Genomic DNA, 23,492 nt, shown 5'->3' with positions numbered 1-23,492 from the left:
CATCTGGTGGAATTTTGGAAGGAAATTCCGTATGTATTCTTGAAGGAACTCTCGAATGCATTCCTGAAGGAAATGCCGTATTTTTTTCTGGAAGAATAGCCGAAGAAATGTCTAGAAACAAAACTTGGAGGGAAGAAAAGAAATCTTCAAGGAATTTCTTCATGAAGTTCAAAAAAAGGAATTGTGACGGTTTTCTAGATAAGAAGCGATTAAACGAGAAGGATTTTCGATCGATTTTCAGAGGAACTTGCGGATAACTTTCCGGAGGAATTTAGAGAATTCTTGAGCCCGAAATGTTCCGAGTTGTTTTGAACTTTCATATATTATGAATCCTGGATACCCTATTAAGTTTTTGGGAATCTTTTGAATTTCAACCACCTATTTGTGAATATAATTGGAACGTAAAGTACACATGTTTAAGGGAATTCATTTCAGTACCCATTCAATCTTTCCACCATTTAAGGGAGCCGACGGCCCCCCTGCTCTCCTCTGGCTACGCCCTTGTTAGGAATATATTATGGATATGGTTGAATATATATCCAAGCTTGGAGTGACGAAATAACCTCGCATAGAAACTGTAGATCGCCAATTCTGGACTCAAGGACACTTTGGATGATCTAGTACATCCCGGAATTTTTTTTTTACTTGTTTTATCCTCTCTTCATGAAAACAGATGGAACATATCGAATTTACTGGGTAATACCGCTTACAAAAATATGGGCCTGAATGTGTTATATAACTGAGGAATTGCTAATAGAATATTAAGTTAAAAAGCAGGCTTAGTTCCAATCGGAATCCATAGAAGGAGAAGAAGAAGAAGATCATGTTAATTCTATTACAAGAATGCTACTGCAAAACATTCAACTCCAAAACTATTTGTGACCACCGTCTGATATGGAGGATCTTCATAGTGCATAGTGCAGAAGCTGAAGACATTTCTTACAAACGACATGGGGTATGGTTTCGCTTATTTGTTTTATTTGATGAAAAGTAAATCTTATGTCGGGGTCTCCAGTAGCCTGCGAGCAAAGGCGTAGGATTGCCAATCCGGAGATGGCGAGTTCGATGTTTGGTCCGGTCTAGGATGTTTTCGGGCTGGAAACTTTCTCGACACCCTGGGCATAGTGTATCCATTGTACTTGCCACACAAGGTACAAACTCATGGAATGGCGGACCTAGAAAAGCTTTCAATTACTAACTGAGGAAATGCTAATAGAATACTAAGTTGGAAAGCAGGCCAAGTTCCAGTTGGAATGTTGAGCCATAGAAGCAGAAGAAGAAATCTTATGTAGGTAGACCATACAGAATTTTGGGTCGATAAATACAGTTTACATTCTACTTCTAACAGAATGATGAAGATTTCTCTATTGATGATTATCCGATCCTTCTATACATAGGTATATGTCAATCGATAATCGTCAATTTCATGGATTTTATGGTTCATAAAACTGATCCACATAGGTATTTAGCATGATTTCAATCAACAAAGGCATACAAACAGTACCGTGATCCATTCACAGCAATAATACGTCCTTAGGCAGTAATACATTTTTCTGTCTCTACACTTTTTTCGTAAATTTATGAAACAAGGAACCGGCCGGTATCGCAGAAAAAAGCCAAACTGTGTGAAATACGATCCATGCATTGACTGTCGAACGTACATCCACGAAACGATAGACGATAGGCACAAAGGATATTGGTATGTATCTTCACCAGACATTGAGACGCCGAAAAACAACCGGCGCAGTGCAGACCGAACTCATCTCGTATATGTTTGCTTCAGTCGCTTTATCGTTTGCCGCAAAACCGCACCGGGTGACGTTAAACACAGATTATAGCAAAATTTTCCGAATGAAATATTCCGGTGTGGGTTGTAAAGTAGGTGTATGAATTTTTCATTTCCATTTCACATATGCGGGGCACTTCACTGCCGTATGAAATGTATGTTCGTTGACATTCTGATCGACTGGCGGTAGCTTGTAACCATAGAGATGCGGAAGGTATTTTCGTTGAAGGTCGTATTACCGTCTTATAATAGTCCGTTTTAGAACATTGGCTCAGGAGGATTGTCTGATATGGTGGAGCTTAAGCAAACGAATGGTGCTTTCAGTGGTTTTAGAACCTATGACAGGAATTGGACAACGAAATGGAACATACACCACAACCCTAGACAGGAATGATTATGGAAACCGACGGGTTGTACTTCTCATTGAACTATGAAATCTGTGCCGATGAATTATGCAAGCTGGAAATGTTAATCCACAACCGCTGCAGCGCCGTTGGGTAAAATGGTTCTCCCCGAAAATCAGATCACTATGCCCCACTTCATAATCTGTTCACTTCCAACCAAACGGGTATTATCTCTGTACGTAAAACCTCAACCATTCGCAGTGTGTGGCAAAGATTTACAACTTGGTTGGCTTAAATCCGCCAATCAGTGATTCCGTGGTAAGCCGTTGAAAGGTTTACATCAGAACAACCATTAAGCTCTCAGCGTTGATTTGTTGGGTGGGAAAAGAGGATACTGCCAGCCGCTAAACACTCATCATCTTCGCAAAGCACAGTTAATTTCATAAGCAAATACATATCTATTTCACTCGGCGGCGGACGATTATCAAAAGCAGGAGAAATCGTTTTGTGTTTGTTTATTTGTGCACACACGTTCGTGACTATCAGGATGGGTATTTGACGAACAAGAAGGGTGAATGTTGGAATTGAAATTGGAACCGATTGAGGATATGAAGTAATAAAGTAAACTGGGATGTATCTTTTGGCTGAACTATTATTAAAGCATTATTAGGATGATGATTTTTTTAAATTAATCTGTAATTGACATAGGGGAAATGACGGCTTTGGCAGGTTTTGTTCTATTATTGTCAGTATTATTGTCACAATATTCTTTGATATGCAAAGAATGTTTAGGCCAAAATTGAGCATTATTAGTTATAGAAAACCCCCCCGACAATAATAGAACAATACCTGCCAAAGTCGTCATTACCCCTACTATATAATCGCCGTTGTGTTTCTTGACACATGATCACCGGGTGTTTCTTGAAATCTCAATGTGCCTGTGCACTACAACATGTCAGAAAAGGCGCTAAATGAAGGACCTCCAGTGGCCTTCCTAACCCAACTTAAAACTTCAATTGGCAACAGTGTCGATCAGTTATTTGTTATGTTAGTCTTGCCGCTCTGAAAACAACAAAACACGCTAAAGATCTCAACTTAGTTTGTATGAAAAAAAAAACCTAGATGCATTATTTGTAAACTGATCAAATTAACGACGCCAAGCACTTCCACAGAAATAATTAATTTCCAAATTAAATGCAATGACTTACCGTCCATGCAGATGTATTTCACCCTTACTGTGCCTTCCTTCCACACCACGGCAAACGGGTGATCCTGAGCGAACACAAAGCTACAGTGGTTCTTGCCGGAACATCTGAAAGTGAGTTCGATAAATTAAGAAACATATGATTAGTGCATTGCATTGCCTGGTGGCATCGAAGACCGAAGTATCGAGCGAAGAAAAAGGAACACCCGCTGATTACACCCACATTTCACGCAGCAGCTAGTTATCATGTAGAGGAAACATTTACAATTCACCCATAAGCTTTAATACTATTATCGTCAAACATAATTAGATGGTTGGGAAACTAGATATTCACCGACACATATTTAGAGGCGGATGTGTCGGTTATAGAGCTAGATAACCAAAGGAGTTCAATAAATTATTGCTTCACTGATTATATCTTTCGGCCAGGCTACGGTTAGAACTTTGAACAGATGAGAAGATATCGTTTGAATACACATGTGCTTTAGGATGATCCAGTAAAAATGGATGTTAAAAACGGTTAAATCGGTTCTTGATATATGATCACTATCTTCAGGCTGATTCCCTGAAAATTTCCAATATAGTATAATTTGCGATATATATCTCTGGTTTGGAATTTGATAATCACGATTTTGCCCATATTGCGTGGTTTCGTGTCACCCTAAAAACCAAACTTGCCGCCAGTTTTGCGCCTGTGGCTTATCAGCAGGACCTCAATTTAATCTGCCTTCGATTTTCCCCATCGAACGTGCACTATTCAGTGTGCTCGGTCAATCAATATCGACCAGCACGTCGTTATTGACCGCTTTGATCATTCCGTATTCGGGTCATGCAGGCCATGCTGTCACTCACTGCAGAATGCAACTGCAACATGGGTACGTCAGTGCCGGCGCTAACACTGACGATGGCAATCCGTTGCCGCACGCTGCATACATGTCCCCAATGGCCAAAGCATTTACCTCCGGCTTCCGTAGCAGTGCTTATGATGAGTTTGTTAGTTTCCTCCTCGTTTAATCGGTCCACACTCGAGCGAGAAACGGCAGCTGTCGTCGTCGTGGTGCTGTGCTGGTGCGTGCTTGTCAAGCAGCAGCGAAGCGCATTTCTCTCACCACATTGCATTGGTGTAACTTCCCGCTAAAGGGAAACCCATTTTCCAAGCTAACACTTAATTAGCGACCATTTCAGTTCGTAAATAACACAATTACGGACATGTGGACAGACAAGCGAGCAGTTTGGGAGGTTCGTTTCGTGGTGTTCTATAAACTAATTATCTCTTTATTTCCATCGTCCTTAGGAGGAAGCTATATGAGTGCGGCGAGAAGAATGGGGTCAATTGCATTACAACAGAAGGATTGCGAAATATGAAGGAACATCTATATTGCCTTTTGTAAATATCCTAATCAAAAAAGAGATTTACCTTGTGCCGAAAACAAATATTTCTGACTGCCATGAAACTAGGATAGAACATTATTTAGATTAAAAGCTCAAAGAAATGTTTTACACATACCATTCAATCAAACGTAAACGAATGTTTTAGGAAAATATTGATATCAGGTGTAAAGGTGTTGATCGGTTCGGAAATCATCGGTCGCGGGATTTCACATAATTTATCTCGGGGACAAAAATGGTGGGTTGACTACAAGGAAGGAGCGCCCAACAGAGCTCTGGTGCTCACAAGTTCCAATTAGACCTGTGCGCCGGTCATATCATCGGCGGCGGCGGCGTGGTGGTCACTTTTGCCCCGGCGGCGGCGGCGTCACGGCGGCGCGCCGTTGACTTTTATCGGCGGCGGCGGCGGCGGCGTGAACCGGCGTGGATGAAAAATCAATTTTACCGTGGATTTTTGGATTAACGCGGTTTGATTCACACGGTAGGAATCGCCCGTATAAAAATCGACTTCAGTGGATTAAAATTGCAATATTCTGCGTTTGCCGATCACCAAACAGCACATTCAAAATAGTCAATAGCCGGTGATACTAACCAATACATGATTTCAAAATGTTATTTGAATTACCACTATATTGTTACTCTTTGATTTTGATTAATCAAATTTTAACAATAAATTTTTTCGTGACCCCAAAGTGTTAAGAATTAGATTTCGGTGTCATAGAACAAATTGGTAATAACATTTTTCAAAAGTTATTTCCAATTTAGGATTTAGATACATTTCAGTCGTTTTGATCTCAAAATAACTAAGTTTCAGAAAAAAATCTAAAATTTTCCTGAAATTTGCCTAAATATGCCAACAAAGCTCTTGGTGAAGTTTCTGAAAGAATTTCTGGAGGAAACTATGATTTTTTTTAAATTTCTACAGGCATTTCTCAGTAAATTTCATTAGGAATTCCTTCTTAAAAGCCTATGACAATGTCTGCAGAATTTCAGAAAGAATAATCCATTCAGGTTCTCTTTGGGAAATTCCTTTAGTAAAACATAAAATATTCTTGTATGATTCATGGCCGTACAGGACGACTGGACGAATCAACGATGTGTACAGAATTAGTTTTGTCAGTGTCTGTAGGTAGCGTCATGAAGTTACCAAAAAATTTCTGGAGGAATTTTCAAAGGATTACCCTGAGAAATTCTATATTGAATTGCTTAAAGTAGTTTTGGAAGAATTCCTATGGGAGGAACAATTATTGTCAAGGAACTTGCTAAGGAACTCCTAGAGGAATCCCTAAAAGAAATTCCAAAGCAAAATTCCGAAGCTGAAAGAAATTTCCGAAGTAATCCGTTAATAAATTTCTGAAGGAGTTTTTAGAGATTTGGAATTTTGAAACAATTTCCTGAGGAACTCCTAAAACATTCTCTGTAGATATTTCAAAAAGGAAGGATTTTTAGAAGGTATATCCGAATGTCTGAACGAAGTCTTGACAGAATGTCCAAAGGAATTTTCGGAGGTATCTAAGACTGTCAGAAGTTTCTTCAGGAGTTACTTTGGAAAAAAAAACCTGCAGGGACTTCTACGGATATTCCTTCAGGAACTTGTTCAGGAATTCTTAAGGAAATTTCGCCCTAGAACTTTTCAAGGAATTTCAAAAGAGTTCTTAGAAGAATTTCTTGAGGAATTTTCGGGAAAACACCTCAACGATTTTCCCAAGGTTTTCTTAAACAAATTTCTGAAGGAACTTTTTCCGAACTAATTCCTGAGAGGAATTTCCGAAAATAGTTGAGAGAATTTTCGAAAGCCTTTCTGGAATTCGTTCCCGGAGGAGTTTTTGTAGAACTTCTTGAGGTAATATCCGAGGGAATTCCTGGACGAATCTCCATAAGATTTTTTTGGAGAATTACAAAAAAAAATCTGGAGAATTTTAGGAATGACTTCAGAAATACCATTAGAGATTTCTTCATAAATTCCTTTGAGAATTCCTCCGGAAATTCCTTCAAATGTTGCTTCAGAAATTCCTTTAGGGGTTGTCCATAAACCACGTAGACTCTTGAGGGAGAGGGGGTTCGAAAAAGTCTACGTTAGTCTACGAAGGGGAGCGGGGGTATACGAAAATTCTACGTAGACTTTTTTTATTTTTTTTTTTTCGAAAACATTTCATACGGCAGCTTTGTGCGAAGTTCACTTGTTTGTTTCTATTTTTCCGTTTTTTTGCAAGACTTTACCGAAATAATCTCTCGAAACTCTTATGGATTTCACTGAAGTAATAGTCTGAACTACGGCTTAAAAATATCATGATTTTAACAGCAAATTCTTCTGTGTTGAGCAAGAAAATTCTCCAAAGTATTCTATAAAAGATTTCGAAAAAAATTCAAAATTTCCACTTGGATTACATTGATTACATTGTAGATTCTACTAAAAAATCTTTTGATTTTCAGCAGGAACTTTTTTAGTGATTCTTTAGAATTTACACGGGGAATTATATCGCACTTCGACGAAAAATTATTTAGAATTTACAAAGGAAGCATTTTGGAATATCCAAGAAGAAGTCTTTGGAATTTCCAAAAGACATTCTTTGAAACTTTCAAGGGGAATTTCCACTGAAGATTTTCTGGGATGTCCCCGGGAAATTTTCTTAATTTCTGAAATCCTTGGAATTTTCGCGAGGAATTCTTTTGACATACATATAAGCGAAATTCTGTGAAAGTCAACGGCAATTTCTTCTGCAGTTCTTATGAAAATTCTTTGGAATTATCGATTGAAAAAGAAATTGAAAACTTTCACGAGAAATTATTTGAATTTCCCACCAAAACTCTTTGAGTTTTCACAAAAAAATTATTGCAATTCTTGTAAGAAAGCATTAGTATTTTTCATGAAAATTTATTCTATTTTTTTACGATAAATTCACTACAAATTCAACTGAAATCCTCCATAATTTCCACCGAAAATTTTCTGGAAAACTCTTTGGAATGTCCATAGGATTTTTTTTTAAATTTCTTCAGGAAATCGCTTCTACTTTGCAAAAAGAAATGTCAAAATATCGTAGGAAATCTTTAGCATGGTTTCAACGAGAAATAATTCAAAATTTTAACGGAAAATCACTCAAAATTTTAACGGGAAAACTTTTGGAATCTAGAAAAAATTCTTGAGATTTCATCGGAATGGAATTTTCAAGAAAAATATCGGAATTATCACGGAGAGTTCTTTGGAATATTACCTGGAAACTTTGAAGGTTATCAATCAGGAAATTCTATGGAATTTCTACGACAAACTTTTTGGAATGTAGACTTTACGTTCTCGGAATTTCAACTCGAGATTCTGAAAATTCTTGGGTTTTCTACAAATTTGAACCGGTATGCAGAGTTATAATTCAGATGCGTGACAGATTTTAAGCAGTGGCGGTGGCGCACACCTCTAGGAGGAATCAAATCCAACAGAAATTAAATTAATTGGCTTCGAGATTTGGTTTCACGAGCTATGGACAGAGGATTGAATTTGATTTCGTTCTGAATTTTTAATTGATATTGAGTTGGATTTAATTCAGTTTGATTTTGTTAGGTTTGAAATTTGTATATCTGAATTGCTGAAAACGTGGTTGATTTCCAATTTTTTTCCAATCACTTATGACATTTTGTTAAATTTGAAAAAGTCTACGTAGACTTCAAGGGGGTGGGGAAGGGGTTTTGGAAAAGTCTACTGGGGGGGAAAGGAGGGTGGGTTTGAAAATGTGAAAATTCGGCCTACGTGGTTTGTGGAAAGTTGTTTAGAAATACTTTCAAAATCTCTTAAAGTAGTTTAAACGGAATTATTTTTGAAAATCCATTCAGGCTCTCTTTTAAAAATGCCTTCGGAAATATATTAAGAAATTCCTGCACAAAACGCTCCAGGAATTTCTTCAAAAACTTCTCCAAAAATTCATTGAGGAGGTCCTAAAAAAAATTTCCTTGAATAATCTAAAAAAAACTCCACCAAGAATTCTTTTGGATATTTCACCAGGGGTTTCCTTAAAATTTTCTTCGAAAAGCCTCCCGGATTCCTTCTTAGATTTCTTCCAGGAAATCCATTGAAAATTAATTAAATAATGAAATAGTTTTCGGTGGAGTTGCTAATTGAATTTTTCAAAAAATAAAATAAATTAATTAAACAACTAACCTGAAAAATCCGAAAGTATTACTGAAAGAATTTCGCAAAGAACCCATGGAGACATTTTCGATGGAATTCCTACAGGAAGATCTGGAAGAATTCTCGAAGAATGTTTTAAAGAAATTGCTGGCAGAAGCTCTAAAGAAATTCCTTAGGAAAATTTGGAAGAAATCCCTTATGCAATCTCGGGAAGAATTTATTTAAAGAATTAATAGAATAATTGCCGAAGAAATTCATGAGGAGGTACTCCTTTAAAAAATTGAAGAGTTGCTAACCAGTTTTTGAAGAAACTCCAAATGGAATTTATTGAGAAATTTATTAAGAAATATCCGGAGGAATCGCTAAAGAAACCTCCGAAGGAATCCCTCAACGATTCTCCTAAGGAATTCTTAACAACATTTTCGTAGAAATTACTGAAACAATTTTTTTGTATGCATTCCATAAAGAATTTCTTGAAGAAATTCGTGAAGGATTTTTTGAAGAAATCCGTAATGGAATTTCTGAAAGAATTTTCGGAGAAATTTTGTAAGACATTTCCGGAAGAATACATGAAGTAATTTTCCAAGGTTTTTTATTGAAACTTTTCGGAGGAATATCTGGAGGAATTTACTAGGAAATATAGGGACACGGCAGGTATTTCCGTCCATCGTCATATGGGCTAAAACCAACGAAAGCAACGTACATTTGCTAGAACTCCACTATAGCAGAACATTTCTCCTGAGCTTACGATTTGGTACGTATGAGTTTTACAAAAAAGCGTCTCTTTAATTGGTTTTCGAGACTATGACGAACAGACGAAAATACCTGCCGTGTCCCTACCAAGTGGTTTTGGCGCTTTGGGCATGTATTCAAGCCTTCACAAAAGCTTATGTACCACAACAAACATAATTTGCGAGTCACCTACAGGCAGTGTTGTCTTACACTCTGTGCAAAAAATTCTGCTCTTTGATTTTACTCCATCTAAACGATGGACATTTAGAAAATTCAAATAGCCTTCTATTAGTTGCACTTACTTAGTTAAGATTGTAAAATCGTTTGGATGGAGTAAAATCATAGAGCAGAATTTTTTGCACAGAGTGTAGGACAACACTGCCTACAGATTTAGGTGCCCGACTGAATGAGGTTTTGGCTTAGACGAATTCCAAAGACCATTTCAACATTTTTTGTATTATTCTACTTAGTAGATTAAATCTACTAGATACAGCCTAATTCAAATTCACAACTAATCAACCAACCAATTCTCGCTTAACTTTTCAAAAGGTCCTAAGTAACATTTTTTTCATGAATTAATTTGAATAGCGCAATCAACAGAACAACATGAAAGCTTTTGATTGTAGTACTCAAATTAATTCATGATAAAAAATGTTACTTAGGACCTTTTGAAAAGTTAAGCGAGAATTAATTATCCAATGTTTGTCACCACACTGTCTTAGAGGCACCATCACTTGAGGTAGATTTGAAATTGAATTCTGACGAGTTTCACCTTAACAACATTCTAACAACTAACTAACAACAACAATCATAACACGAGTTTATTACTATTCCAATCAATTCCACCACGTTGTATTGTCTTACAAATACGCATTTCGTCTCTGTAAGGCCATCTTCAGTGTCTCTTATTTTACTCGACTCGACTCAAGTTAAAAGATTATTTTATTGCGATTAGTCATCGGCGTGGCAAAATTATGATCGGCGGCGCGCCGACCCAAAATCGCCGGCGGCGGCGGCGTGAGTAAAACCACCGGCGGCGGCGGCGCGGCGCGGCGGCGCACAGGTCTAGTTCCAATCTCACGCTTCCACGGGTCGTCCGATGACAAAAGACCGCCAGCTAAGGGTTGTGTACTTAGCTGGTAGTGCAGCCTGGGCACTGTTGTCCTTCTGACATCAACTAGAGTGAGAAGGTACGCCTCGAGCGTCTGTTCACCGAGAGGTGTGGCTCAAACAGCGTCTGCCTGGTACACAGCGCCTAATTAACGAAATGGTGTATCGCGTCAGCTATACCTAAGGTGTCAGTCCCACCAGCGCGATGTAGGTAACGCGACCCCGGTAAGATAGCTTACTGAAGCCTCTCGAATACCATGAAAAAGAAAGATAGAAGAAAAAAGAACGTTATTTTGGCAACCGACCCGGCAACGAAATAAAGACTATGATTGGAAACTCGGTACCTGGAATGTCAGGACCCTAAATGAACCTGGACGAGTGAGCCTTCTGGCTCGTGAACTGCAGAAGGTTGGAGGCTGCTATTCAAGAAGTCCGATGGCCTAGATCCGTAGAACGTGAATTCCGAGCCGCGGACCCCACGACCAACACTGCATTCAAGTATAACATCTATCACAGCGGCGGCGGAAAAGCAGAGCATGGAGTTGGTTTCGTATTGATGGGCAAGCAGATGAAGCGAGTGATGCGGTGGAAACCCATCAGTGAACGAATCTGTGTGTTAAGGATACGGGGCCAATTCTTCAATTACAGCCAAATCAACGTTTACGCACCGACAAACGATAAATCCGACGACGTGAAGGACACGTTTTATGAATGTCTTGATAAAGCCTATGGAGAGTGCCCAAAGCATGACGTAAAAATTGTTATCGGAGACGCTAACGCTCAGGTCGGTCGAGGGGACTTTTTCCGTCCCATAATTGGTAGAGAGAGAACTACCAATGACAACGACCTACGGCTAGTAAATTTCGCTGCTGCCAGAGGGATGGCCATCAGTAGCACCTATTTTGCACGAAAGAATATCCGAAAGCACACCTGGAGACACCCAAATGGTGAAACTTGCAACCAGATAGACCATGTTCTGGTGGATGAGCGCCATTTCTCGGATGTTATCGATGTGCGGACATTCAGAGGTCCGAACATTGACTCTGATCACTACCTCGTTGTCAGTAAAATTCGATCACGGTTGTCAACTGTATCGAACGAAAGATCACAGCGAACGATGCGAACGATATTTAGCGATTGTCGGCGGATAAGTGCAATCAACGTTAGCGAATACATCAATGATCTATGGGAGCCGATCCATGGCGCGGTGAGCACAACAGCACGAGAAGTGGTGGGCACTGCACAGAGGCGACCCAGGACGGGTTGGTTCGATGTGGAATGCAGAGATTACCAGGCGAGAAGAACGTTGCCAGAAGCCAGATGTTGGTGTCGGGTACCCGATCGAATAGAGATCGGTACAAGGAAGCAAGAGTAGCCGAAAAACGAACCCATCGCAGGAAGAAGAAAGAATATGAAGAACAAGTAATTAGCGAGGATGGAGCAGAACGATATGCGGAGGTTCTATGAGTCTGTCAATGGCGTGCGGAGAAAAACAGCGCCATCTCCCGTCATGTGCAACGGCCAACGAGGGAATTTGCTGACAGATAAAACCGAAATGGCTGCCAGGTAGAAGCAACACTTCGAGACTTTGTTGAATAGTGGAAGTGACGGTACATCGGTCCAGACAGAATAAATATTAGCAACGATGGACAAGATGTGGAGTCGCCTACACTAGATGAGGTTAAAAAAGTCGTTAATGAACTGAAAAACAATAAGGCTGCGGGGAAGGACCAGCTCCCGGCTGAACTTCTCAAACATGGCAGTGAGCAGCTTTATGAAGTTCTGCACCATATTATGTCGAAAATATGGGAAGACGAGGAAATGCCTGCAAGCTGGTTGCGGATGATATTTATATTATCAGGATTGATCGCCGTGCCGTGAAAGAGGCTTTTGTGCCTTTTAAGAGGGAGACAGCGAGGTTTGGACTCACGATCAATATCAGCAAAACGAAATAAGGACTGTTCAGTTTATAAAGAGGACACATTGTATTGTCGATGTTTATTATACAATATTTTTAGAAATATGTTTGTTTTTCATTGAATATATTATCTGACTTTCTAGAAATGAAATCCAATTATCAACGAAACAACTTAGAAATTTGCGATATTCATAACAATTTCAATTTATTGGGTATTCAACAGCTAAAACCGTTTATATTCCGTTTTCAGGGTGCCAAAAACTCTATGTTTCTGGATATCGAAAAAATCCATGGTAGTATGTTTCTATCCGATCTTCTTGGTGCTTTTGTGGACATGCCGATTTTCATTGTTTTTTACAAACTGTCAATTTTGCTAATAAAAAAATGTGTTGGAAATCTCATGTTTACTCGAAATTCGAGAAGCTTTGACAATAGGCGCCATTTTGTTGGATTTAAACTGTTTTATCTCTTTTCAAAAATTACAGTTGATTGACAGTGTATTATAATATACGATAAAGCAAACTCCATCAAAATTGACCAATCTGTCTGTTTTATATCGTCATGTAAAAGTGTCCTCTCAATAAACTGAACAGTCCTTATATGGTCGCTGGCAATCAACGTAGGTTCATTAGTGGTGGTGGTAGCGAAATGGTGCTGGATGGTGAAAAGTTTGAAGTGGTAGAAGAATTTGTGTATCTTGGAACATTAGTGACGTGCGATAATGATGTTACCCGCCAGGTGAAAAGGCTTATTATGGACTGAAATAGGGCTTATTATGGACTTCGTAACCAGCCTAAGTCCCGTAGTCTGCAAACGAAAACAAATCTCGCGCTGTATACCACTCTGATTCTTCCGGTGGCTTTATACGTATGGCTTGTACGGAGCTTTCGGAGTGTTTAAGCTTAAGGTGCTGCGGACAATAATCGGCGGTAAACAAGAGAACGGTATCTGGCGACGTCGCATGAATCACGAGTTGTACCAGGTGTATAAAGGTGGATATTATTAATCTTATTCAACACGGCAGACTACGGTGGACTGGTCACGTTGTTCGAATGCCGGAAGAACGTCAAGAGAAGATAATATTTAGTAGAGAACCCGGAAGAGGCCGCAGGCTTCGTGGAAGGCCGCGTACACGATGGCTTTTTGCAGTTGAAGAGGACCTGAGAGCGCTCAATGTTCAATGCGACTAGAAGCGATTGGCCCGGGATCGAGTCCAGTGGAGAAGGATACTCCATTCGGCGTAGGTTCATCGAAGAGCTGTAGCCCATGAAGTATCAAGTAAATATATAGCCTTTACTTATACTTAGTGGTATACGAGAAAGGCAAAACACACAAATAAATTTCGGTGAACCCGGTATCCAGAAGGTGGCAAAAGCTGGGATGACACGATGGACGGGACATGTCACAAGAAAGCTGGACAGCAACTCTGCAAAAATGGTATTCGTTACAGCGAGCTAGGTCCAAACTGATTTCGCAAGCGTGGGCGCAACCGAGAACAGAGAGACGTGGCCTCAAACCGCGTAGTGTGGCGTCATATTGCTGATTCAGTGTTATCATTTTAAATGTAAACTAAATGAATAAAATGGAATGACAATCATTTGGTAATTTGGATTAAAATGGCTCTTACGCAAGTCCTAATCATTTAGGTTTAATTTGCACTTAGGATTTCAACGTTGCCGAAATATTGTAACAACTTAAATCCACATTGCAATTTTCTTATTTTATTTTTATAAATCATCTAAATTCAAATAATGTCACAGTGCAAACAACTCTAGTTTGGGAGATGCGAATCTACTTAAAATAAAGAACAAAAAAGGGTTCCACATCTTACACCCTTCGATGCGACCGCATCGAGCTATGTGACAGTGAATAAACATTGAAAACCTAGAAAGCTCATAACAGCAAAACGAGTCAGATAGTCATAAAACTATTCGTTAAACATTGTTTTGTTGGGGCACCTTTTTTCGGTCGAACCAAAACCCCAAACATCTGTGGCTGGTTTTTAGTTAATGAAATAGGACCATAAAATGCGAACATAAAACTATTGGACAGCGTCACAGTAGCACATATAATCTTTGGCTCGGACGACCTTTCCGGTAATAATTTTGGAATTTCGGTGAGAAAATTGATCTAACCAACCAATTCTGTGATAATATAAATGGCTATAAATGGTACAGTTTATACATACGATGCCATAAACTTTAATGCTTTCAAACATGAAAACATACTCAATACCTTTGAACGTTAAAAAGAAAGTAAACTATCATCCACAGTTTCGCAAACAAATGGTTTCACATGCATAGATGATATATAAGGCAGTAGGCAATTAACTCCTATTAAGATATTTTCCCAGGAAATTGAAGCTCAAAAATGAAATGTACATTTTTTAATCTAGAAAAATGAATAGGGCTGTAAATTGACAAAGTTAAAAGACTTCACTATTTCATGTACTTACACTATAATCACTTTGTATCTACAGATACGTATTTCGTTTTCTACTTGAAAACTTCTTCAGTGTTTTGTTATCGACAATAGTAATTATTCGCTATAAATCGGTCAAATCGAAAACAAAAATAATTTGATACATTTTAGTGGGTGGTACAAGCCTGGACTATTGTACTGTATTTTTTTCAATTTCTTAGTTACTACCAAGCGTTCAAAAAAAAATTATCACATGTGAACTTCCTTCGTCGACCATGTGTCGGCATTCACCCCTCTTCATCACATATATTTTCCTGCGTTTTCTATAGACCTAACAATATTGGAAACTGTTGAATCTATTCGAAAATGGAGCCAAAACACATTTTGCGTAACAGTGCGCATGTTCTCACCGCACAGGTAGCTAACGAAATTTAACGATCATCATTACCTTGGAAGGTTGTTGTCCACCCGTTGTTCTATTGTCGAAAAAACCGTCCCGTTCCTATATTGAAAGCGGTCCAGTGGAAAAGAAAGGAAAAGCCACAGCTGTGAAAAATCGAAAGCGCCGAAAGGCGCACGCCTTCCTTTTCCTGGCAGGGAAAATCGAAAAACTCGTAAAAAAGGAAACGGGGGAAGGTGAGTCAAGGTTGATGAATTGAAGGGTGAATTTGAAGAGCAGAACTGTGAAGGTGCTTGAAGGAAGGATAGTCGTTAACCTCGTTGCAGGTTGTTGGCGTCAATTGAGTTTATCAAAATATTTAGTAAGCGATGAAGTTGAAGGATAGGATTATTTATGCATCGCAATTTTACAGTATTATATTCAATTTCATGACAAAAGCACTATAGTATTCTATAATTTGTGCTGAAATTCGTAATAATTTAAATTCAATTCTAAATACTAATATAAATGATAGATACATGTACATGCAAATGATATATTATTCTCTGAAGTTTGGCAAAAACGTTTCTTTGAAGTAAATCAGATAAATTCCTATTCCAAAAAATGAAATTCAATCCCAATACTCACTCGCATGCCTTGAATTGAAAAAAAAATCATTATTTTTATGTTCGGAAATCGGAATGGTCATCAACAATTCATGCCTCTTCATGAAGTGTCTGCAACGTATAAATAAATACTCAGAATAAAATTCCAATGTTTTGCAATATAAACAACGCAATTCCATGAATCACGCCGCACACATAATCCCAACCATACATTTGCAAAATCCTCCATAATCATCATGATCGTTGTTGCTCTAAGCGACCATCCATCGCCGCCGTGTGACCGGCGACATCCAGTTTCAGGAGTCGAGCGGAAATGACTTTCTCCGTAACCGAGCCGGGCGAGCGATATCCGCTTTCGTCCTGCCACGTGCCACTTTCTTCCGGCACATGCTGGCAATTTAGTTGGACGACACCGCCCTCCGGCTCTGTTGTTGAACTAAAACGCTAACAGGACAGCCAGCGCCAGATGACCATGCTGCTGCCATGTCGCGCGAGAGCTTATCGAATCTCGATAAGAATTTCGCCAGCAGGGGTACGCTCGCTTCCCGACAACTGTTGCAGCTAAGACCTGGAAAAATCCTCTACACCTAAACTATTCGGACGTTCGTTGCTTCCGGTCGATCGGTTAGCTGTCGATAGCACTCTGAAGTTAGGAATTTTCTCAATTAATATCGGATGCCAGTGAGGCGAGGTGTGGGAATATTGAGTGGGGACGACGGCGCAGTCTGGTGAAAATTCATGTGACCGAAACAAAGCGCTAACAATATTGGCCCAAGGGAGGACAGGAAATGAAAAGGGAAATCAAATCGGTAGTCAGGGTTTCTGCATGCAACGGCAAACGCCAGACGGAGACTAAATTCCGGATTAATTGTCGTACGTCTTCTTTCGCTCATGTGAAGCAGAGATATTGAAAAGATATGACGAACATCGATGGCAGGAATTGGTCCCGGTATATCTGCTGTCTGTCCTCTGTCGGTGATGCGGCCTTTGTGTATGTTAGACTAAAGAAAATGAGGATGAGATGTCGATTGCAGTCAATTTCAAAGCCGTTTCGATAAAATCGTTTTTAGTTTAGTTGAGGGGCATTCGATACGATGACTTCTCTTGATAACTCATGGTGTCATCTGTTATATTTTTTATTAAAATGAAGATTACAGACCTGCAGCCAAAAAATATGGATTTTGGAATATATCATCATTACAGTTTTTCAAACACGTGAGAACTAGGAGCAGCTTCTATTTGCAATCCAAGGACATCGAGTGGGTACCTTTTATCAAAGCTTCATAGTGCTGGGAACAATGCGCCAACGCGTAATTGGGTGGCAGCCAATTAACGCAAGGATGTGCGTGCAAGCTGAGGATCAAAGGCCGTTTTATCAACTATAGTATACAGCGCCATCAACATACTGCCTACGATACATGAAAGGAGGCCCGAACTCGAGCAAGAAGCGCTCTATACACATCTGGAACGGACATACGACGGATGCCCACTGCGGGACGTGAAAATCGGTATCGGGGACATAAACGCTTATAGATATGAAGAGAGGAAATGCACATGCCGGTGATCGAGTCGGATAGTCTACACACCGTATCAAATGACAAAGACCTACAATGCATAAACGTGGTAGTCGTCCATGCACTGCTAGTGCGACGTATCTTTGTTCCGCGCAAGCATATCCACACGTGGAAAAATCCGTTGCCAGATCCATGACTTAAGAGTCAGTTGACGATTATAATGGACGAAAATATTGATTGTTTTAAAAATGAAGCGCAATGTCTTATTATAGCTGGCTTATAAGAATTTTCCAGACATACTGTGGTACATACAGTACCAGCAGGTATTCCAATTGCCACAGCAACATTAAATATATATTCTATTTATTTGAATTCATCCTCAAGAAAGATTACCCAAAAAATACTAAAAAATACGTTTCTCAATTTGATGGATTTGACTCAATGCGAGGATGCAATGATGCGTGAATCATGTTTTCAAAGCTTTCCTTTGGGAACTGTTCTCAAAAGAGGATGCTTTTGAATACTGTTTTCATGAGCTAAAGTCAATACCAAATTTTCAAAACGACTTATATTCTTTTGTAAACAAATATTTAAACGTCGATTTGACGAATCTGATAGCACTCCCACGCAAATCAGCGCCATCAATACGTAGGTGAAGGCTTCGGCTACCTGTTCATGGTGTTGATCAACGTTTGAATTTTTGTTTACAAAAGCAAATAAATCGTTTTGAAAATTTGGTATTGAAGTCATGTGATGAACTTAAAGCCTGTCCACGTTAGATTTCGGACAGCTAGATAATGCTCAATCGATTTGTCGCCATTTCACCAATTTAGGCGTTAGCTAAAACATACTGAAAGCAGCACATAAACCGGAAAGATTTAGCTGTCATGTAAATGGATTGTCTCCATAGTTTGTAAAAATGTTTAAAAATCGCGGTGGAAGATGGGTGTCCGAAGTATAATGTGGACAGGCTTTATTATAAATAAAAAATCACACTAATATTGTTTAAAAAAATGAACTAAAGTTGTAATCTTCAAAAGCGTTTCCACATATCAATTCGCATTTTCATGAATAAATTATAATGGTCATGATGTTGCAGAGTCATGAAAATTAATGCTGAGTCGTGGAAACATGACTCAGAGGGATGAACCGTCCATCTTGCGTAAAGGAATTTTGCTTATCGCCACTAACAATCTCTTTGGAATTTATCAAGGAATGTTTCTATAGAATTCCGTGGACCTACTATTTTCCAAATTTGAATTAAGCTCTAAATACTGAAATATTGCGCAACTGAAATTTTTGCTTCTCAGTAAACCTCTCCAATGATTTGAGGCATAAAGGAACCGTATTTTGCAAAACCAAACAAAAGTTTTGAAAATTTCCAACGATCATTTTGATGTAATGAAAAGTAGGTATATGCAACCGCATAAAATTTTGAAGGAAAGTCTTTTTACTTCAACCAAGTTTTCCAAATTCCATACAAAACTTAGCATTTAGAGAGAGCAGCAAACAGCATATTTTCTCGTGGCGCACGGCAAGAAAGGAGCGGCGAGAGCGATCATTGTTGCATCTGGCGTGATACTAGAAAATAGCGCATTCACATTTGCAAACTACTATTCACCAAAAATGCGTATAAATTTAAATCTAATATAGGAAAGGAAGACAAATAAAGCAAATAAGAAAAGACTAATAAGACAGAATAAATAATACAAATAAGACGAATAAGGCAAACGAGACAAATAGGACAAATACAAACAAATACGGGAAATAAGACCAATAAAATATTCCTCCAAAAATTCTTTCGGGCATTCCCAGAAAGTCCTCCGGATATTCCTCCAGAAGTTGCTTCAAGTATTCCTCCATGAATTCGAGCGGATATTCATTCAGGAATTCTTCCGAATATTCTTTCGAGAATTCTTTCGCATATTTCTCCAGGAATTACTCCAGGAGTTCCTCCGGGAATTCCTCCAGGAATTCATCCGGATATTCCTCAAGGAATTTAATCAGATTCCAAGTATTTTTTTTTAGTTTTATAACGCTCTTGAAAACCATTATTTACTCTACAAGAGTGCATTAAAATATAATTAAGCCGAAATTTTACTGGGGATATTTCTCCAGAAATTTCTCCGAATATTCATCCAGGAATTCATCCAGATATTCCTTCAGAAATTTCTCCAGATATTCCTCTAAAAATTTTTCCGTATATACCTCCAAGAATATCTTTGGATATTCCTCCGGATATTCCTCAAGGAAGTCGTCCGGATATTTCTCCAGAAATTTGTTCAGATATTACTCCAGAAATTCCTCTGGATAATCCTCCAGAAATTCGTCCAGATATTCCTCAAGGAATTCGTCCAGATATTCCTCTGGATATTCCTCCAGATATTCCTCCATACATTGCTCCGGAAATTCCTTTAGGAATTCTTTCAGATATTTCTCCCAGAATTCCACCGGAAATTCCTCCAAAAACTCTTCCGGATATTCCTCCAGGAATTTGTCCATATATTATTCCAGGAATTTCTCCGGATATTCCTACAGTAATTTCTATGGATATTCCTCTAGGAATTCATCCAGTTATTCCTCCTGGAATTCCTCTTGATGTTCCTCTGGAAATTCACCCAGATATTCCTGCAGGAGTTCCTTCAGGAATTCGAGCAGATATGTGTCCAGGAATTCTTACGGACATTCATCCCGGAATTCTTCCGGCTATTCCACCAGAAATTCATCCGGATATTACTCCAGGAATCCCACCAGATATTCCTCCAGATTTTTTCTCGGTTTCCCACCAGAAATTCCTACGAGTATTTCTCAATGAATTCCCCCGGATATCCCTTCAGGAATTCCTCCGGATATTCTTCTAGGAATGCTTCTGGAAGAATTCCTGGATAAATATCCAAAGGAATTCCAGGGAGAATACCGGGAGGAACCCCTGAGGAATACCCGAATGAATTCTTGAACGCATTTCCGGACGAATTCAAGAAGAAATATCCGGAAAAATATTTGGAGGAATATCCTGGACAAATTCCTGGGAAAAAAATTCAGAGGAATTTTTGGAGGAATATCCGGAAGCATTCATAGAGGAATGTCCGGAGGAATATCCTTAGGACGAATATTCGGCCGAAATCCGAAGGAATATTGGGAGGAATTCCTGGAGGAATATCAGGAAGACTTCCTGAAGTAGTATTAGTTTACGTCGTAAAGCACGGTGAAGAATTAGAGCTCTCACAGAAGACTTGGAAACTGCATTGCTTCTGAATCAGGACGGGAAATAACACGGGCGTTGTGCCACTTATAAAAATTAAAGCAATTTGTTGATCAGTCACAAAAGTTAATTTCAGATATTTCTCAGAAAAAAGTATAATTTTTTCCCAGAAAAAAATCTATGCGCGAAAACGGTCAATATTCGTGATTAAAAAATCAACTCTACCTACGCGAGGAAACTTAACCATCACTAATTTCAAAATATTTTAGTGGTAATGGAAGCAGAATACGGAGATTTTCTGAGTTAATGCGACGTTCGTAGGCTAACCCGTAGTTTCTTGCTTGAGAGATTTTATTCTCTTCGAAAGGAAATCACATTATTTTTACAAGTTAAAGCAAAACCAATGCCCAAGCTGCTTGATCCTGAATGGATGAGCCTTCACAGTAGATGTCACCAAACATCTCAATGACTTGAACATAAGGCATCGAATCAGGGATCAAGATGTCAAATTTTTAATCTCCAAAATGCAAACTATTGAAAAATAATTGAAACAATTTGGCACAATTGCTTGTCGGAAACTGATACATTTCTCAGATTCTGGTAGAAGACAGTCGAAGCCTTTCAACAGATATTTTCAAGCTCTTTCGGTAATTTTTGAGAACACAGTTCCTCAACACCGTTTGCTGATGTAAATAATGTATTTGCAATGTTTCACATGGAGATAATTGACCTCCAATACAGCAACGTGCTAGAATTCAAATGCCAGAAAAACACACCTTTCGTAAGACATTTTCTCTCTCCAGAAGTACACAACTGTTTATCAAGAATGAAAGCAGTAAACAATAATTGTTTGCTCGCAAAATTCGATCACTGATTGTGAAATCAATATGCGTCGAGTATTGGGAAGAAGCCAATAATTCCATATCCTGTTACGTAAAAAGAAAAAGAAAATAGGCGCATGAAAATGTTGTTCAAACGCAATTAAATCGGGTTTAATTTTTCTTTTTCAAACAATTTTAGCCATTCTGTAAAACTTAATGCCATTTTGAAAAAAAAAAATGTATTTTACTTTGGTTATTTTGAAAATGTAAAAAAGAATATGTACCGAATATTTTCTGGGCCGCCAGCAAGTGACCATTCTTAAAATCGTCCCGTGGCTTGAAAAGGTTGGGCAGGCCTGATCTAGAGGAATATTCAAAAGAATTATGGAAGAACTTCTGGAAGAATTCCTAGATGAATATTGAGAGGAATATCTTGAAGCATTCCTAGAGAAACAGCCGGAGGAATTCCTGAAGGAACATCGGGAGGAATTCTTGGAGGAATATCTAGAAGAATATCTAGAGGATATTTTGGAGGAATATCTGGACGAATTACTGGAGGAATATCCGAAAAAAATCTTGGTGGAATATTCTAAGGAATTCCTGAAGGAATATCCAGAGGAATACCTGCAAGGAATTTCTGTGAGAAAATCAGGATAAGCTTCTGAAGGAATATTCAAAGGAATCCCTGGAAAAATATTTAGGGGATTTTCTAGATGAATTTCCGAAGGAATATATGGAGGAATATTTGGAGAATTTCCAGGAGGAGCATCTGGAAGAATTCCCGGAGGAATATCCGAAGTAATAACTTAATAACTAGAAGAATATCCGGAGGAATTCCTTTTGAAATTTCCAGAGGAATTCTTGGGGGAATATACGGTGGAATTCCTGGAGGTAAATCCGGAGGAATTTCTGGGAGAATATTAGATGGAACTTCTGGAGGAATATCCGAAAGAACATCTGGAGGAATATTCGGAGGAAGTCCTGGACGACTTCCTGAGGAATTTCCGGAATAATTCATGGAGAAATTTCTGGAGGAATATTCAGAGGAATAACTAAAAGAATATTCATAGGAATTCCCTGGGTTCCAGTGGTTTCCTTGGAGGATTATTCGGAGGAATTCCTGGATGAATATCCGAAAGAATATGTGGAGGAATATTCGAATAAATTCCTGGATGAATATTCTGGAGGAATATTCGATCTGGAGGAATATTCGAATATCTGGAGGAATATCTGGAGAAATATTCGGAAGAATTCTTGGAGGAAATCCTGGAGGAAAATCTGGAAGACTTCCTGAAGAATAATTCTGAAGACTTTCTGGAGATGATAATTCTAGATGAATTTCTGTTGGAATATCCGGAAAAGTTCCTGGAGGAATATTCGAACGTATATCTGGAAGAATTATCGTTGGAATTCCTGGAGAAATATCCGAAGGATTCCAGGAGATATATCGGGAGGAATCCCTGGAGGAATATCCGAAAGTATTCCTGGATCTACAGCTGGAGGAATACCAAGAAATGATTATTTGGTTGATTTGTCTTATTTCTATTATTTGTATATGTCTTTTTTATCTTATTTGTTCTTTTTATCCTATTTGTTTTATTTGTCTTACTTGCCTTATTTTTATTATTTGTCTTATTTGTTTCATTTGTCTTATTTGTTTTGTTTGTCTTATTTGTATTACAGTCAATTCTCCATGAGTCGATGTTCTATGACTCGATATCGACTCATGGAAGCAAATTATTCCATATTAAACAATATTTTCTAGGTTACTATGATGGTCCCTTCAAACAGCTTCCCAAGGATTTTATATTCCTCATCTCGATATTTCCATGAATCGATGGTCCCTTCAATATCGACTCTTGGAGGTTCGACTGTATTTCTTTTATTTGTCTTATTTGTCTTATTTGTCTTATTTGTCTTATTTGTCTT

At 38.6% G+C, this 23,492-nt stretch overlaps 1 protein-coding gene across 7 annotated transcripts in view; it reads right to left on the bottom strand.

The window, feature by feature from the left end:
• Positions 1-23,492, bottom strand: part of LOC134212753 (uncharacterized) — a 394,317-nt gene that overhangs the window by 214,695 nt on the left and 156,130 nt on the right. For all 7 annotated transcript variants that reach the window (XM_062690878.1, XM_062690877.1, XM_062690883.1 and 4 more), the window contains exon 5: positions 3,339-3,442. In XM_062690878.1, coding sequence (XP_062546862.1) covers positions 3,339-3,442 — 104 coding nt within the window. The remainder of the gene's footprint in view (positions 1-3,338; positions 3,443-23,492) is intronic.

Source organism: Armigeres subalbatus, chromosome 2, assembly GCF_024139115.2.
Source record: "Armigeres subalbatus isolate Guangzhou_Male chromosome 2, GZ_Asu_2, whole genome shotgun sequence".
In the NCBI taxonomy this organism is placed as follows: domain Eukaryota; kingdom Metazoa; phylum Arthropoda; class Insecta; order Diptera; family Culicidae; genus Armigeres; species Armigeres subalbatus.
Note: the sequence above shows the minus strand (reverse complement) of the source record. Positions and strands in the feature narration are given on the sequence as shown.